General features: G+C 40.6%; 1 protein-coding gene and 1 pseudogene across 1 annotated transcript in view; both read left to right on the forward strand.

The window, feature by feature from the left end:
- LOC137248637 (T-complex protein 1 subunit eta-like) overlaps positions 1–18,275 on the forward strand; it is a 528,633-nt pseudogene that overhangs the window by 378,513 nt on the left and 131,845 nt on the right.
- The window catches only part of LOC137250086 (heat shock protein 60A), a 63,337-nt gene that overhangs the window by 38,174 nt on the left and 6,888 nt on the right, over positions 1–18,275 (forward strand). The window contains exon 2 of the mRNA XM_067782371.1: positions 8,936–10,306. Within this exon, the coding sequence (XP_067638472.1) occupies positions 8,936–10,306 (1,371 nt within the window). The remainder of the gene's footprint in view (positions 1–8,935; positions 10,307–18,275) is intronic.

Genomic DNA, 18,275 nt, shown 5'->3' on the forward strand with positions numbered 1-18,275 from the left:
AAACGATTTGCCTGGTGTTCTCAAGTATTGTAATATTCACATTTATGCTGACGACGTACAATTGTATATGTGCTGTCCTAGTGATCGTACCAGTTCATGTATTAATAACTTAAATTACGATTTGTGTCAAATTGGTACGTGGGCTTCTATGAACGGCTTATGTCTTAACCCTAAGAAGTCGAAATGTATAGTCATTCATAGAAGGTCACTAGATAAAAGTGGAATGGAAAATTTAATTTTAGACAACACTATTATAGAATACGTTGACACAGCAAAAAATCTAGGTATAGTTTTTAACAAAACCCTGACATGGAAAGATCACATCTTCCGCACAGTGGGAAAAGTGTATGGGATGCTTCGTACACTCTGGCTTACACAATATTTTACTCCGTTACATATTCGTCTACTAATAGCAAAAGCGTACTTAATACCTACGCTCCTTTATGGTTGTGAGGTTTACTCCAATTGTGACTATGTATGTAATAGGAAACTTAATGTTGTGTATAACAACATTGCTAGATACGTCTATGGGTTGAAAAGACTTGACCACGTCTCTCAACATGCTTACAGGTTGCTAAACATTTCTTTCGATAACCTAATTAAACTTAAAACGCTCACTACGCTACATAAATTAATATATATGAAGGAACCTGACTATCTGTATCGGAGGCAAAATTTTCTCCAGTCGTCTAGATCTGTTCTCCTTACCCACTTCAGACATCGTATGCTAATATCTGATCGCCAGTTCTTCATTAATTCCATACGTCTTTGGAACTCGCTCCCTTCTAGACTTAGGCTTATAAGCAATGCTCTGCTCTTCAATAAAGAATTAACAAGTTTCTATAATAACCTAGACAATTAAAATACTGATTCCTTCTAAGCAAATGTACTCTATCATTCCTTTATTTATCTATTTACTATTTATTAAATATATTATTTGTTGTAACCTTTTCTTAGCCATAGTCATTAGCTTTAAGTTTCAAGATTAGATTGTTCCTATTTTATGCCTTTTACCGACTAGCACTGTAAAATAATTTTTGTCAAATTGTTGTGCTGGGATGAATTGCCTAATAAATACAAATACAAATACAAAACCTAATTGTCAACCTCACCTATCCGCGGCGAATCCTGTTTCACTAACAGACGAGGTCTGACGACCCATGGAACTTGGGGGTGGGGAGGGGGGCTGGTGGCCTGAAGGTTTAATGTGGCCACATAAATCGTTCCCGAGATGGTCGGGCTAGCACCTTAATGGTGCTGTGGTACCGGAGCGTACCGGATCTGTATCCGGCAAAGGACCATCACATCGATAACACTCCCCAAAGCCTTCGGGGAGCAACCTTATCGCTACAACAACAACAACAACAGTGCTTGCATTCCAAACTACATGGTCTTCGTGACATTGCATCGGCATTTCCATGGGTACTACCTTTTCGATGCTCAATGGAAAAGTCATAACTTTGTAGTCGCTTGATCCACCGTGCCAATTGTCCTTGCGGATTACGGAACTGCAGAAGCCATTTCAACGCTGCGTGATCTGTCCTGACACGGAATCGCTGGCCGTAGAGGTATTTGTGAAAATGTTTAATGCACTACCAATGCCAACAGCTCTCTCCGCGTAACACAGTAGTTCCTCTCTGGTTTTCCAATCGAACGGCTGTAATATGCAACTACCTTCTCCTGTCCATCGACCAGTTGTGATAAAACGCCTCCTATAGCATATCCACTCGCATCTGTATCTAGAATAAATGTTGCTCCTGTAATCGGATATGCTAACATTGGGGCAGTGCACAAACGCTCGTTCAATGTTTGGAAAGCCACTTCTTGCTCCTTCTTCCATTCAAAAGCTTTGTTTTTTCTTGTAAGCTCATGGAGGCTATGTGCTACACTGGAAAAATTTGGTACAAATCGGCGGTAATATGTGCACAGCTCAAGGAAACTTCTCAATTCATGTAGGTTCTGTGGTCTTGGCCAATCCTTTACAGCCTCTATTTTTTCGTTCGCAGTGCAGATGCCGTCTGTCGTTACCTTGTGACCCAAATAATTGACTTCCTTTTTAAACAGCGCACACTTTTTGGGACTTAACTTCAGACCAGCGCCAGCTATTCTCTGGAAAACTTCCTCCAAGTTCTTAAGATGTTCATCAAAGTTCTTGCCCAATACGATGATGTCGTCCAGGTATACCAAGCATGTTTTCCAATGTAGTCCTTTCAGTACCTGGTCATTGAGTCTCAAAAGTAGCTGGTGCATTACAAAGTCCAAAAGGCATCACTGTAAATTGCCACAGACCATCACCGACACTGAAGGCTGTTTTCTCTTTATCTTCCCCCCCTCACCTCAACTTGCCAATAGCCGCTTTTCAAGTCCAGTGTGGAAAACCATTTCGTACCAGATAGCGAGTCCAGAGTGTCGTCAATTCTTTGCAATGGGTAGCTATCCTTTTTCGTAACGTCATTCAACTTCCGGCAGTCCACGCAAAACCTCATTTTTCCATCCTTCTTCTGTACAAGTACTACCGGTGAGCTCCATGGACTAGCTGATGGTTCGATGACGCCGCTGTCGCTCATTTTTTCGCCAGTGGAACACTACGTGGAGCTTGACGGATCGGCCTCGCATCTGCCGTGTCAATTTGATGTTTCACAACATTGGTGCGGCCTGGTTTGGAACCATCCTGGTCAAATATGTCCGCGTACTTTAGGCGCAGTTGTTTTGCCTTACTCTGATAGGCTTCCTCTAGCCCTGCGTGCATGCCGTGATCTCATTTGAAAGATCAGTATTACTAGATGAAACGTGTTCCTGGAGCTGTTCACAGTTAATAACTACTTCGGCCTCTTGTCATCTTCCCAAAATAGGTCCTTTGGTCAAATTGAATGGTGACTTGAACTCATTGAGTACTCTTACCGGAATACGTCCATCTTGTTTTGTCATAGCCAGGGTTTTTCCTACAAGTATGTTCAGTGCTGATTTATTTGCTGCTTCGACAACCCACAATTTGTTTGTCCCACCATCTCCATCAACCTTTGCCCAGATGAGTGCTTCTGATTTTGGTGGTATTTGCTGACTCTCTTCCACCAGCACTCGTTTACTGCTGTAGTCTCTCTCGTAGCCGAAATTAAGTGGCACATCCATGTTCTTATATCGCATCGTCTTGCTTTGCATATCGATCTTGATGCCTTGGTTGATTAAGAAGTCAACTCCAATTATGATTTCATCAACAATACCTGCCACTATAAATTGTGTAGTACCGTGAGGTTCCCAATTGCTACTTCACATTCTACTTCTCCAATTACCTGGTTGTCCTCTCCCGTGGCTGTACGTAATCTTGCTCCAAGCAATGGTCTTATCTTCTTATTGACTAAATCTAATCGAATGATGGAATGGGATGCACCTGTGTCTACAGTCAGTAAGCGTTCCTTTCCATCCACATGTCCTCCGACAGTAAGATTGCTTGACCTTCTTCCAATTTGCGAAATAGAGATTATGGAGCATTCAATTGAGGGAGCCAGCTGTCGCCCCTTGCGGCTGACTCTCTTTAGTTTAACGATTGAGTGGACTTGGATATTTGCTCATCTCCTTCAGCTCTGCGTTTACGACCACCCACAAACATTTAATAACTCCAGCATTTTTCTGTTGTGATCCCTTCAGTGCTTCCAAAATTGTGTCTACCCAATCTGGTCTTTCCACTTCCACACGATGAGCTTTGTATGCTGGTTTACTCAATAGTGAGGCAGTTTCCTGAGTCAGTGCATGTGATACCGTCTCTGCAAATGTTGGCTTTGGGTTTGCGTATGTGGCTCGCTTCGTTTCGACGTCCCGTATGCCATTTATAAAGCTCTGAATTTTTACTCTTTCGGTGTATTCCACGGGTGCGTCGGTATTCGCCAAATGTGCAAGCCTTTCGACATATGACGCAAACTCCTGCAAAGTCACATTTGCATTTTGGTAGCGGTTTTGCAACTCAATTTGGAATATCTGTTTTCTATGCTCGCTTCCATAACGTCGTTCTACAGCAGCCATCAATGCTTCATAGCTGTTCCGTTCGTACTCTGGAATCGTCTGTAAGATTTCGGCAGCTGGTACTTTCAATGCTACGAAGAGTGCAGCAACTTTATCTTCAGCATTCCAGTTGTTCACTGTTGCGGTCTTCTCAAATTGTAGCTTAAAGACCTGGAAAGGAACAGAACCGTCAAAGGATGGTGTTTTTACCTTTGGATTACTCGCTGAAACTGCTGGACGATTTAGTTGTGACTGCTCGATACGTCCTCTCAAAGCATCCACATCGGCCTCGATTTTATCCTGTGGACCACTGAAGCCTTCATTAAACTGGGTTAGTTTTTCTTCCATATGCGCTTCCAGTTTAGATGATATACGAACTTCCTGCTCTTCTAGTTGTGTGGAGATCTGAGATGAAATCTGTGCTGAAATTTGTGCCGCCATTTCTGAAATACGCGTTTTTTGTGCTTCAATCTTTGATGTTATACGTGTCTCTTGGGATTCCATCTGTGATGTAATCTGTGTCGACATTTCTGATATTTGTGCCGATATTGCAGCCAATATCATGTTCAAGTCTGTGTTCGCCATTGTCTGCGGTGTTTCATTTTTCTCCTCCAATTTTGTTGTCTCATCGCCATCAAGATGAAAGACATACTCTTCCACGTCAATTCCTTCTAATTCCATTGCCTCTCGTAGCCGTGCCTGAAGTTCGAGTTCAACGGCGCTTGTATTCAATCCACGGCTCTCCAACTCCTTTAGTTGCTGGATCTTAAATTCACTGAACTTTGCCATGTCCTTGTTGTCCTCTGGAATTTATTCAAGAATTCCTCTTCAGACACCAATTGTAACGAATTTACTTGCAAATCCTCTTATTTGCAACCCTCTGCTAAGTTGGAATCACTAAACTGTTGAATAAATAACTCCAATATGTAATAATGCAAAATGGCCTTTATTAAAGTACTTCACAATAACACTCAAACTGTGCAACGAATAGCTTGCTTAATAACCAAACTGATTGATAGCTCAAATGAAACTCTACTATTCAAAATAATACTGCTCTTGCTCGCTAGATAGCGTCTTAATCGAAATCTCAAATCAAACTGAATTCCAGCGCCTCTACAATTGCCGCCTTTATACTCTTTGATTTCAACGTTCGCATCTTCTAGGCGCTTCCAGAATCTACTAGTCCAGCAGCTCTCAAACTTCTCAGCTGTAACTAAAATTGCACGATTTTATAGTTTTTTTCTCATTGCATACTTTCAGGAGTATCTCAGATATATGCATGACTTTGTGCATTTACTCTCCGCTGCTCATATACGTACATGGTACATATGTGTAGACGCAATTATTGTTTCGTTTATGTAGATACATAATGATTGAATTGATGTAAATTCACGTCACTGCTTAGCATCGGCTTAGAGATAGCAGCACCACTTAGTTTTGCTAATAATCGTAACAATACGTTGAAGTTCAAAGTACTACTTGACGTTGGCTGCAATTACTAAGCCTTAGCTGTTCTATGATGATGTTGCCACATATTGTGCCAAACATGGTTTTGAAATGTTTGCTTATACTCAAGTATTTAATTATTTTTTCTAAATTTATCTTTAATATTGATACAATGATTGAAGATACATTAATCCAATGCAACTCTGGTCTTCCTACTGTTCTTCATTCCACTCCATTCGAGTGCCTTTCACAGAAGTCGAGTGCATTCCACTCTATTCGCACCATAACCTCAATTTAAGCTGCCAAACTTTATAGTAAACAATAGTTTTGATGGTTGAGTCGAACTGTCTGGAAAACGAACAGAGGGAATCGTTTTTCCAGACTCTCTCTTTTAAATAACCCATTTGCGTTCTTGTATTTTAACAGCTTCTGTGACGGTCTTTATCTTCTAGAATTGTGCCAAATGTACTCTTTGCATTCTATTAGCGCCCCAAGGTGAGGCGACCAGTAGGGGCCTACAGACTTACGTGTGTTTGGGGTACCAAAATATGTCGTGCTGTTAGTTATATTAGAGGAATGTGTGTGCTTGTTTAAGATTGCATTGGCCGAGCATTTGAATTTCTCCCAGTTGGCTGTTTAATTAATTAACTTTGGTTTTGGGGGCCCGGGTTTGACCCAGGTAACAACACATTTGTTACCAGAGGGAAGTGGTAACTTTCATGTAATTGGGATAGGGTTCGGCAAGTTACTTTTGGACTCATGCTGGCGTAGCATATACATACGTCAATGTGAGTAAATGTCTGTTGTGTTGTCAAATGGGTCGGTGCCATGTCGTTTAGAACTATTAAGTTCTTGGAGACCAGAATGACATACATACATACATGACTTCAGCTATTTTACCTCTTTGATTGGGCAGATCGCTACATATGTGCTTAAAAATAAACTACTGACAGACCATCAGTCTGGTTTCCGCCCAAATAGAAGCTGTACTACGGCACTCCTTTCTGTAGTTGAGGAGATAAGGCAGCGCATCGATGATAAATTTACGGCTTTTCTAATCCTCCTTGACCATTCCAAAGCCTTTGACTCTGTCGACCATACACTACTATGTAAGAAGCTGAAAAACCTGTTTAATTTTTCGAGTCATGCAACCAACCTAATCAGTCCCTATCTAGATGGCAGAACCCAGGCAGTATGTGTAGATAGTAGAAAGTCAAACTTGTTAGACGTTTTGCGAGGTGTTCCCCAAGGTTCAATCCTGGATCCTTTGTTATTTGTATTGTACACTAATGACCTACCTAGTGTTCTCAAGTATTGCGACGTCCACATCTACGCTGACGATGTTCAATTGTATACGTGCTGTCCTGTCGATTGTACCAGTTTATGTATAAGTAACTTGAATCACGATCTGGGCCAAATATGTGTATGGGCTTCTTAGGAACGGCTTATGTCTTAATCCTCGAAAGTCGAAATGTATCGTCATTCGTAGAAAGCCGCTTGCTACAAATGCCTTAGATAATATTATGTTCGAAAACTCTGTTATAGAATATTTTGACACGGCAAGAAATCTTGTTATAGTTTTTAACAAAACACTTACATGGAAAGACCATATCTTTAACACGGTAGGAAGAGTGTACGGAATGCTCCGTGCACTGTGGTTGACACAGTATTTCACCCCGCTATATATACGATTACTTTTATCCAAAGCGTACTTAATACCCACGCTTCTTTATCGCTGTGAGATTTTTTCTAGCTGTGACTATCCGAGCAAAAAGAAGTTAAATGTTGCTTACAATAGCATTTCCAGATATGTATATGGACTGAATAGGCTTGATCACGTTTCCCATTACTCTGAAAAGTTGCTAGACATATCCTTTGACAACCTTCTAAGGGTTAGAACTTTTATTACCTTACATAAGATAATTTACACCAAAGAACCTCATAACCTATTTCGAAGGCTTAAATTTCTTCATTCAACAAGGTCAATGCTTCTCGCGCATGTTAAATATCGTATGTTAGTCTCTGAACGGCAATTCTTTGTCAGTTCGATCCGTCTTTCGAACTCCTTTCCAACTAGAATACGGCAAATAACTAATGCACTGCATTTCAAGAAAGAGTTAACTGACTCTCATTTCCTTCCATAACTTATGTACTTTACTGATTTCTTATACTGTTTCACTCACCACTTTCAACCTTACCTAAAGGTTAAACTTGCAACCGTACTTCTATTGCAACTCTCCTTTAATCTTAATTTCTGTTCTTCATCCCTAGGCTAAGCTCTATTAAATATATTTTAATGAAAATGTCTCTTATCAATTGTGTATTATCTATTGTTAATTAGTTAATTTATTGTCGTATTTTTAAATATTACATTTTTTGTTTTTGTTACTTTTTTTTTTTTGATCTTATGCTGTTTTGACTAGTACTTTAAAATAATTTTCTCAAATTGTTGTGCTGGGAAATTAAATAAAAATACAATACAATACAATTGGTGGTTTCTGAACTCCACAATGGACTCCATCCATTTAGATCTCCTACCAAAAACAGATCTGAGTTCGCACAAGCAGTTATATCGAAGAGATCTTTAACGCTAAATGGTTGCTGAGGAGGGAGATAAGTGGGAAGGATGGTGAATTTAAAGTTCAAGTTTACCTCGATAGCAATAGTCGCTAGAGAAGATTGCACATCTATGCGTTTGTGAGGTATATAATTTTTTACCATGACGGCTATCCCTTGTTTATTTGTTAAATTTTGTGGTAAGATGTGAAAGTATGTATGTGGTGTAAGAGTTAGATATTGCAGCGATTTTGTTGTATACGAGGTGTGTTTCTGTAACGAAATGACCGAAGGTGTGTGTTCTTTTATTAGAAGGTGTAGTTCGTTCTTGTTATTGCATATTCCTTTTATGTTCCATTGTAGAACTTTAAAAGTCACGGTCATAGCGTGGCTCCTGCATTTGAAATATCTGTGTCCGAGTTAGGCGACATAAAGTAATTGCATCTTTGAATTAATTGCTGATTAAGCAGAGTTATCGACGAATTCATTGTTGTGTGTTGTGTTTTAGTGAGGGTTGTGGTTTCTTGGGCTGCTGATGCAGTTTTCCCAACAGTTGTAGTTGTTTCATTTAAGTGTTTATCAGATGTGCTACTTCATTAAGAGAAGCACTGTTTTTGCTATAGTCGGGTGTTTCATTAGTTGTCTTATTATTTATATTGTCTGGTTTTTTTTTGTCGTAACAACAAGTTATTAAGTTATTAAAGTTACGATTGTTATCTTGCCCGTAAGGTTTAAAACACCATAGGCTGAAATTAATAAATAAATAAAAAAATAAATTCGTTTCATGAGGAACTATTAAACTGTTTTTCTATAGATAGACTACATGTCAATAGACTACATAATAAATATTTCTCGTGTGGAGCATAGTTAGAGCTAGATAGAATTCAGCCAGAACTTTTACAGTGTTCTTATTTATATTTTTACTTTATATTTACAGATGCTTCGCTTATCGTGCCATATGTTACGCACCAACATTCAACGGCAGTTGATGGTTCGTGGTTTTGCCAAAGATGTGAAGTTCGGACCAGAGGTTCGTGCATTAATGTTGCAAGGCGTTGATGTGCTCGCTGATGCTGTCGCAGTTACTATGGGCCCAAAGGGTCGCAACGTTATAATTGAGCAGTCATGGGGCTCACCTAAAATTACTAAAGATGGTGTAACAGTGGCGAAATCTATAGAATTGAAGGACAAATTTCAGAACATTGGAGCCAAGCTTGTTCAAGATGTGGCAAATAACACTAATGAGGAAGCCGGTGACGGCACAACTACTGCAACAGTCCTTGCACGTGCTATTGCAAAGGAAGGATTTGAAAAAATTTCCAAAGGAGCTAATCCTGTGGAGATTCGCAGAGGTGTTATGTTGGCTGTTGATACTGTTAAAGATCACTTAAGAGCCATGTCTCGCCCAGTTAATACCCCAGAAGAAATAGCTCAAGTAGCAACTATATCGGCAAATGGAGATCGGGATGTCGGAAACCTAATTAGTGAAGCCATGAAGAGGGTTGGTCGAGATGGAGTGATCACTGTCAAAGATGGTAAAACTCTTACCGATGAGTTAGAAATAATTGAGGGTATGAAATTCGATAGAGGGTATATTTCACCATATTTTATCAACTCATCTAAGGGAGCTAAGGTGGAATTTCAGGATGCATTACTTTTGTTATCTGAAAAGAAAATTTCATCTGTGCAAAGCATTATACCTGCACTCGAATTAGCTAATTCTCAAAGGAAGCCTTTGATAATAATTGCTGAAGATATAGATGGCGAAGCTCTAAGCACACTTGTTGTTAATCGTCTTAAGATAGGCTTGCAAGTAGCAGCCGTAAAAGCTCCTGGATTCGGTGATAATCGTAAATCTACCCTTACCGACATGGCTATCGCATCGGGTGGCATTGTTTTTGGCGACGACGCAAATTTGGTTAAGCTAGAAGACGTTCAAATAAATGATCTCGGAAATGTAGGAGAGGTTGTGATCACCAAAGATGATACCTTACTACTCAAAGGAAAGGGCAAAAAGGAAGATATCACCCGTAGGGTGGAACAGATAAAGGATCAAATTAATGAGACAACATCTGAATATGAAAAAGAAAAATTACAGGAGCGGTTGGCACGTTTAGCTTCAGGTGTAGCTTTATTGCGTGTAGGTGGATCGAGTGAGGTGGAAGTAAATGAAAAGAAAGACCGTGTAAATGATGCTTTAAACGCAACTCGCGCCGCAGTAGAAGAGGGAATAGTACCCGGTGGTGGTACTGCCCTTCTCAGATGTATACCCATTTTGGAAGGGCTTACGGCTTCTAACGAAGATCAAGTATGTTTATTTTTCTCCATCAGAAGTTTAAAATTTGTTGAGTAAAATTCTAGAACAGCGGTCGATTGCTCTTACGCATAAGTATATATAGTGAGACGCTTTTTCATATCAGTATCAATTAGTCCGAAGGCAGAAAAAAGTTGATATCTATCAAAAGATATTTACGAAAAAACCGAAAGCTGACCCGGACCTCTCTGAACCGGTGGTGGGATCCATGGAATTTTTGGCACAGAAAACCTTTCTGCATTGGCGGCCTTCGGCCGCTCTTATTAAAATTTACCTCAAGTTGTTCCAACTGTCGAAACGCGTATATTATCAACATTTCCGATATTTTAGCAGTCGGCCGCTGTTTTCTATAGACTTTTACTACTTATTGTATTCCGAAAATGTTTAAGATTCACTTGAGCTAGGTTGGTTGTTGTTGTAGCAGTGCGCTAGGTTGGTAGGTAGGTGTAGTGTCTGCAACCCAGGTTGTTGTTGTTGTATTAACTATAAAGACACTCCCCGAAGGCTTTGGGGACTGTTATTTCCTATGCTGACGACTGTACGATTATGGCTACAGGACCTGGCCCTTCAACCTATGAATTAGTTTCTAAAGTAGACAGCTATCTCCCCGATCTTTCCAGTTTCTTCACCTCCCGCAACCTGGCATTATCACCGACAAAATCCACGGCCGCTCTGTTTACGACGTGGAAGGAACAGATGTCGCAAATATTGAACGTACGCGTCGATGGTGTTACCTACCGACTGTCAGTCACCCAGAGATCTTAGGGAATAGTCTAACCTTCTAGGCTCGTGCCACAGAAATCATATCCAAAGTACAAAGTCGCAACAAAATGGGGGAAAGATAAAGAAACGTTGCTAACCACGTACAAAGCAATTGGCTGGCCGCTCATGAGCTACGCGTCACCAGTTTCGTCGCCTGGTCTTAAAAATACACACTGGAAAAGGCTACAGGCCTGTCAAAATGCTGCAATCAGAACTGCTACCGGATGTCTCCTTATGACCCCAGAACACCACCTGCATAGTGAGGCCAAAGAGCTCAATATTAATCCTGCGAAACGAAAACTAGGAATCGAAGCTTTTAAGGACGTTCAGACATCCGGCAAATGAAAATTAGGTATAGAAACTTCTTGAAAGCTTTTAGTTAGAATTGTCATTGTGAATGAGTACTGAAAAGCTCAAGGAGGGAAGTTCGCTTGACGAAGAATACGTTCGGGATTTACCATCAAAAGAAGTAATAAAACCTATTGATAAAACACTGGCGAATTCAGCAACGATGTCAAGTTTTGATCTGGTAACAGCCACTTAAGTCATCCCAACATTCAATTGGGACTTTAAAGAGCTTAATAATTTCTTAGGGCTGATTGAATTCTACCATGATACCCTTGCGGATCAAGCTCAATAAACGATCCTTATCAAATTTGTACTAGCCACAAAATTGGCGGAACAGGTGAAAAATAAAATCTTGACGGAAGTAATACCTCACAACTTGCAAACGTTGAAAGCAACTCTTAAAGATGCATTCCGATCAAACAAGACCGCCTCTGGGTTGCATGCAGAAATCAATAGAACTCTACAGGGTTCTCGGACAATCCTCACCTTTGCTTCTCGTATACAGAATCTGATAGCTTCCTTAAATGAAATTCAAATATCTGAGCAGGGAAGCTAACACAGAGAAATAATCGTTAAATTAAACGACCAAATTGGTCTAACGGCCTTCAAAAACGGGCTGCAGAGCCGCACAAGTCAATAGTGGCAGCGGCGAGACCAAAAAAGCTGATAGAAGCAATCCATATTGGAAGTGAAATAACCCCTAGCTCGACTAATAAGAACATGTTCAAACCTAAGAACAATAGCTTGAACAATAGAAACTACAATGGCAAAAATCAAAACAGACGGTTTGGGTAAGGAAAATTAACATATCCCGAGTCTTCGGGACTCGAAGCCACAAAACCAAAGACCATAGGATGCCTAGGGGAAGGCAGCACCACAAACTTCATAAAAGCCAGGATAAATGCGAAGATAGTAGCACTGCTGGCTGATTCACGAGCTGCTATCTCGGTGATAAAAGAGAAAGTTGTTCCAAAGAATGCCGCCACAATAAATTCACTTTGCAAAATAAAAGGCATCGCAAATTGCACAATGACTACAAGTAAATCAGTTGAAATTGATATAAGTTGTCAAGATCATAAAATAAATGACAACTTCTACATTCTGCATCACATAGACAAATTAGAGGTAGATGGAATTCTAGGTAGAGACTTCCTAATGAATTACAAATGTAAAATTGACTACGAAACGAATGCTGTAACACTTCAACTGAAGGAAAGCCAAATCACATTACCAATGTACATGCGGTTAGAAGATTCTAAAACAGAGTGGAACCAACAGAGAAGAATAAATTATTACAATTATGGAAAACGAAACTGCCATACGGAAAATGACAAAAAGAGGTTCATGACGGTGAAGGATGAACTAGCATTAGTCAACGAGTCGAATAGTGAGAAGAATGCAATATTGCAAATATGCAAAAAATATCAACATGTGTTTCACTTAGAGGAAGAAAACTTAAATACCAATAACTTCTACAAGCAACACATTGAGCTCGCGGATAGAACACCTGTATATATTAAAAACTACAGAATGCCTCACGTTCAGCAACAGGTGATTGAACAAGAAGTTGACAAACTATTAAAGGATGATGTTATCGAGCATTCTACTAGCCCTTATAACTCACCTCTGCTAGTCGTTCCAAAAAAAGGTAGCTCTGAAGATAAAAAATGGCGATTAGTGGTGGATTTTAGATCATTGAACAAAAAGATCGTGGATGATAAATTTCCAATAACCCGCTTGGATGACGTTCTGGACAAGCTCAAAGGAGCACAATACTTCAGCACATTAGACATGACAAGTTCATTTCACCAAATTTCATTGGACAATGTTTCAAAAAAGCACACAGCATTTTCGACAAGCAAAGGACACTACCAATTCAAAAGGTTGCCATTCGGATTGAAAATCTCGACAAATAGTTTCCAGATAATGTTGTCGATTGCGCTCAGCGGACTTACTGACGCGGCATTTCTCTATGTATATGACGTAATAATATTTGAGAAGAACCTGCATGAGCACAACAAAAATTTGGAAAAAGTGTTAGCCAAATTGAGTAAATATAACCTGAAACTCAATCCTGCAAAATGCAAATTTTTTAAACCAAAAGTCACATACTTGGGCCATCGAATCACAAATAAAGGCGTAACAACTGATCCCAGCAAACAAAGTGTAGTTGAAAACTACCCTAAACCGAGAAACGCAGATGAAGTAAGAAGTTTTGTAGCATTCTGTAATTACTACAGACGATTTATAAATAATTTTGCAGAAATAGCACGACCACTGAATCAACTGTTAAAGAAAAACCAACCATTCTGCTGGAACAGCGAACAAGAGAAAGCCTTCCACAAGTTGAAAGACAAACTGCTCTCTCCACCGATTCTTTTGTATCCTGACTTCTCAAAACGATTTATACTAACTACTGATGCTTCCAACTTTGCCCTAGGAGCCATACTATCGCAAGGTGAAGTTGGGAAAGATAGACCTATTTCATATGCAAATAGATCCCTAAACAAACATGAATTAAACAAGTCAGTAATAGAAAAGGAATTATTGGCAATTCATTGGGGTATAAATCATTTTAGGCCTTATCTGTACGGCACAAAGTTCACCGTATACACAGACCACACGCCATTGGTAAGCTTGTTCACACACAATAAGCCTTCATCCAAAATGACGAGAATACGAGTCGATTTGATGGACTACGACTTTGACATTGTATATAAACAAGGCAAAATGAACACTAATGCTGATGCACTCTCACGAATTCAGCTTAACACGGAAAAGCTGAAAGAGATGATTCCCAAGCACAGAATAAACATTGTAACCAGGGCAATGAAGAAGAATCTGCAAACTTCAAAGAAAAAAAAAGAAGATTCAAAAAGGTCACAATATGGGAGCTTCGAACACAAATTTGCAGACTGATCACCTACATATTTGGGAATGCACATCAATTTAAGGGGCATACAACGTCTTGAGTTTAGACATTGAAATGATGAAGGCACGAAGCTTAACGATATCAAAATTACAGTAAATGGTTACCTAATTATAGAATATAGTGACAACTCAGTATCGAATGTTGAAGCAATTCTGATGAAGCTATTAAACAAAGCCAGCGATAAAGGCTTAAAGAAGTTATCGCTTACAAACAATAGTCAAATATTTGACAAAATAAGCATAACTGAATTCAAAACCATGTTCAATGAGCTACAGAAACATGGAGATAGAATCAATGTCTGGATATAATCCTATACGAACCGCCAAAAAGAATTGAGTCACAAAAACTAATGAACAAAACAAACTCAATTCATGCTGGCCACAGCAGCATAAGAAGAATGCTAGGAAAAATTAAGCAAAAATACGTGTGGAAAAACATGAGGCAAATGATAATAAAACACATAAATAACTGCAAAAAATTCGCAAAAGCAAAAGTAACACTATACACACCAACAACGTATTTTGAGGAAATCGTGATTGACACGGTCGGACCGCTTCGGCCATCCAAAAATTTCCGTTATATGCTGACATTACAGTGTGAGCTTACAAAGTTTGTCGTCATAATTCCCCTTGAAACAAAAGACGCAATAACGGTTGCAAAGGCAATTGTCGAACAGTTTATTTTGAAGTATGGGTGTATGCGAAAAATAAAAACTGACGAAGGCACAGAATTCACAAATGAGTTGCTAAAGAATATATGCAAAAAATTAAAAATAAATAAAGTGCATTCAACTCCATTTCATCATGAGACGTTAGGTTCAATTGAACGAAACCATAGAGTATTGAATGAGTATTTAATGATACTGAAAAGCATGGATAATTGGGACGAGCTCATCCCATACTATATGCACTCTTACAATTCGACACCACACACGTCAACGAAGTATTCCCTCTCTGAGCTTGTATTTGGTAAACTATGTGCATTACCGAATTAAATAGTAAGCACCAAAGAAAAAGTGTACAACATAGACAATTATTTGAATGAATTAAAGCTAAAGCTTAGATATGCACATGACAATGCTGCTAAAAATTTGCAAGAAAGCAAAGTAGGAGCTAAAGAAAAACAGACTAAAGTAAAAAAGCAAACTTTACAGTGAATGATTATGTTTACTTGAAAGTAGGCAACAAAAGAAAATTAAAGTACCATTTGAAGGACCCTATAAAATAATTATACAAAATGGGCCAAATAGCACAATTGTAAAGAACAAAAAGGAAATAACTGTATATAATAGCCGTGTTTTTTAACACGCGTATATCCGTTTACGCTTAAACTTTATATGGACTGCTAAGCGACAAACTTTAAATACACCTCTGAAATAGCTGCGCATAAATTTGTCCTACTAAATTTCAATACGCATTATACTCAGATGTAACTGAAATATGTGTCTTTGTTTCACCCTCTACACTAATTCTATGTATTCTATGTGTGTCCACAATTCATCGCAACTGATTCAGCTATATGTTATACCCTATGGCCATCAGAGCGTTGTGTCTCCGCTTTTCGGTACACCCTGTTGCTTTAGCTAGTTGTTTAACCACAGCCGCTAGATGGGTTTCCTAAGCATTATCTATCACCGAAGATAGGCGTTTTTTTTTCACGCGCAAACGAAACGTATACGCGTGTAAAAAAAAACACGGCTAATAATAATCTAGTTAAAGATAGGAGTGAGTAAAAAGAAAAAATTCTATCATTTACATAAATAATTCCACATATATTTACATACATAAATTTTCTCTATATATTTACATTAATACTGCGCTTCCCAAGGCAGTCGGTTCTATGTACCGGAGCGACTCGGGATTTTTCCCGACCAAGGACTGTCATTTCAGTGTAACCCCATTTAATTTGTTGCGTCCCTCCCACAAATTGTCATCCTCCCAGCAGCTCATTGCAGCGGGACTGCTCCATATTCTCTTGCTCCGGGAAGGTATCGAATCCAATCCGGGTCCGTCTCCTGACCACGGTCCTGAGAAATGGTTTCGCTGCATCTGCCGGAAAAGAATCTTTTTAGGATGGTCATACTCTGTTCAGTGTGTCTCGTGTAAGGGATGGTTGCATCGGACAGGTTGTTCTGGGCTTGATCCCAAAACCCGACGTCCACGTAACTTTTATAAATCTTTTGTGGCTCCTTGCTGTTCACGTCCAAGGGCGTCCCATAGTCTACGCCTTAGCGCCCCCCTACCTTCCATCAGCCCAGCTGCTCAGCAAGCCACAACTAGTACCCGCTGCTGCTCGCGCCCCGCGGCGCCAACAACTCAAACAGCTGCTACCAATCATAACTACTATCTTCGTAGCAGAGTCGGTAGCAATGCTGAGCATCAGCCCCTGCCCCCGTCTTCTCCCCCCTCCCCCTCTTTTGCGGCAGCAATCGTGTAGGTCAGGGAAACAGACTCTTAGTCCCTAACCCCGTTTGACCGTTTGCCAGCACAGAATATATATGTTTGCGACATCCGCCCAATGCAGCTCCTGCCTTGGGCGGTGCCACTTTCCTAGATTTTCAGGTCTCCGCGACGGAGACCCCCCGACGGGTTTCATTGCGCCATGTTGCCAGGTCCCAAACCCCAATCTACCGGGTACCCCAATGCTTGCCCAAGGACGCCCAGTTCCAGGGCCACAACAGCAGTTGCGTCCTGGCCTTCCTCAACCCAGGCGTAGTCACCCGTCACTTACTCCCAGAGTGGCGACGTCTCCCCCTATGCACTTCAGAATTCTGCAGTTAAACTGTAATGGACTAACTGGGAAGACCATGGAGATAGTCGATTTCATGAAGCGGCACAACATCCGCATTGCTGCGATTGAAGAGACTTAACTCACAGCAAGATCTGCACTGCAAACCTGTTCTGGGTATAATGTCCACAGAAAAGATCGCATGAGCGGAAATGGAGGCGGCCTCGCGTTTATTATACACCACTCTGTGCAATATCATACATTTGATCCTGGCATCGACCGCAGGGACAATGTCTTAAAACGTCAAGGCCTATCTGTCCGGTCAGGCGATGCAAACCTAGAAATCATCAACATCTACATCCCTCCTGCCACCTGTTGCCCCAGTGGATACCGCCCTAATATTAGCGCCTTACTGGCAACAATCGCATTATCTTAGGCGACTTTAATGCCCATCACGACCTATGGCATTCAAACTTGCAGGCGGACAGTAGGGATGAGATGTTGGCGGATCAAATAGAAGAAACGACGTTCTGCACAATAAACGGAGACGCCCCCACACTTATGGTAGGAAGCTGTCACAGTTGGCCGGATATATCAATCGTGAGCGCAGAACTCGTAAACTGCGTCAACTGGCAGCCGATGGTAACATTGGCATCCGACCACCTGCCTATACTTATTTCGTTCGAGCGACTTCATCGTTTCAGAAAGACGCACTTTCTTCATAAACTTTAAAAAAGGAAATTGGGACGAATACAAATCTTTTACGGACAACCTTTTTGCTCTCCTCCCTGTCCCGACTGATGCCCGCCAAGGGAACGTGCTTTCCGCAAGGTCATTGAATCCGCCCCGGCACGTTTCATTCCCGCCGGGAGAATTCCCGAAATTCGGTCCCACTTCCCGGCGGAGGCCGCAAATTTAGCGAGAGAACGTGACCTTATAAGACAGCTCAACCCAGGCGACCCCCAAATAAGGAATATAAACCAACGTATCAGATTGCTTGTGAATGAACACAAGCGGGCGAAATGGGAGGAGCACCTCAGAGGTTGTAACCTCAGCCGGTGTGGGTAAACTTTGGTCCACCGTAGGTGGTACCGCTACTAAAGCCTGGGAAACCAGCTAACATAGGAGAGTCGTATCGTCCGACATCTCTCCTATCGCCAGTAGCAAAGACGCTTGAAGCCATTTTCCTCCCCT

The sequence above is a fragment of the Eurosta solidaginis genome, chromosome 4 (genome assembly GCF_040869045.1).
Source record: "Eurosta solidaginis isolate ZX-2024a chromosome 4, ASM4086904v1, whole genome shotgun sequence".
In the NCBI taxonomy this organism is placed as follows: Eukaryota; Metazoa; Arthropoda; class Insecta; order Diptera; family Tephritidae; genus Eurosta; species Eurosta solidaginis.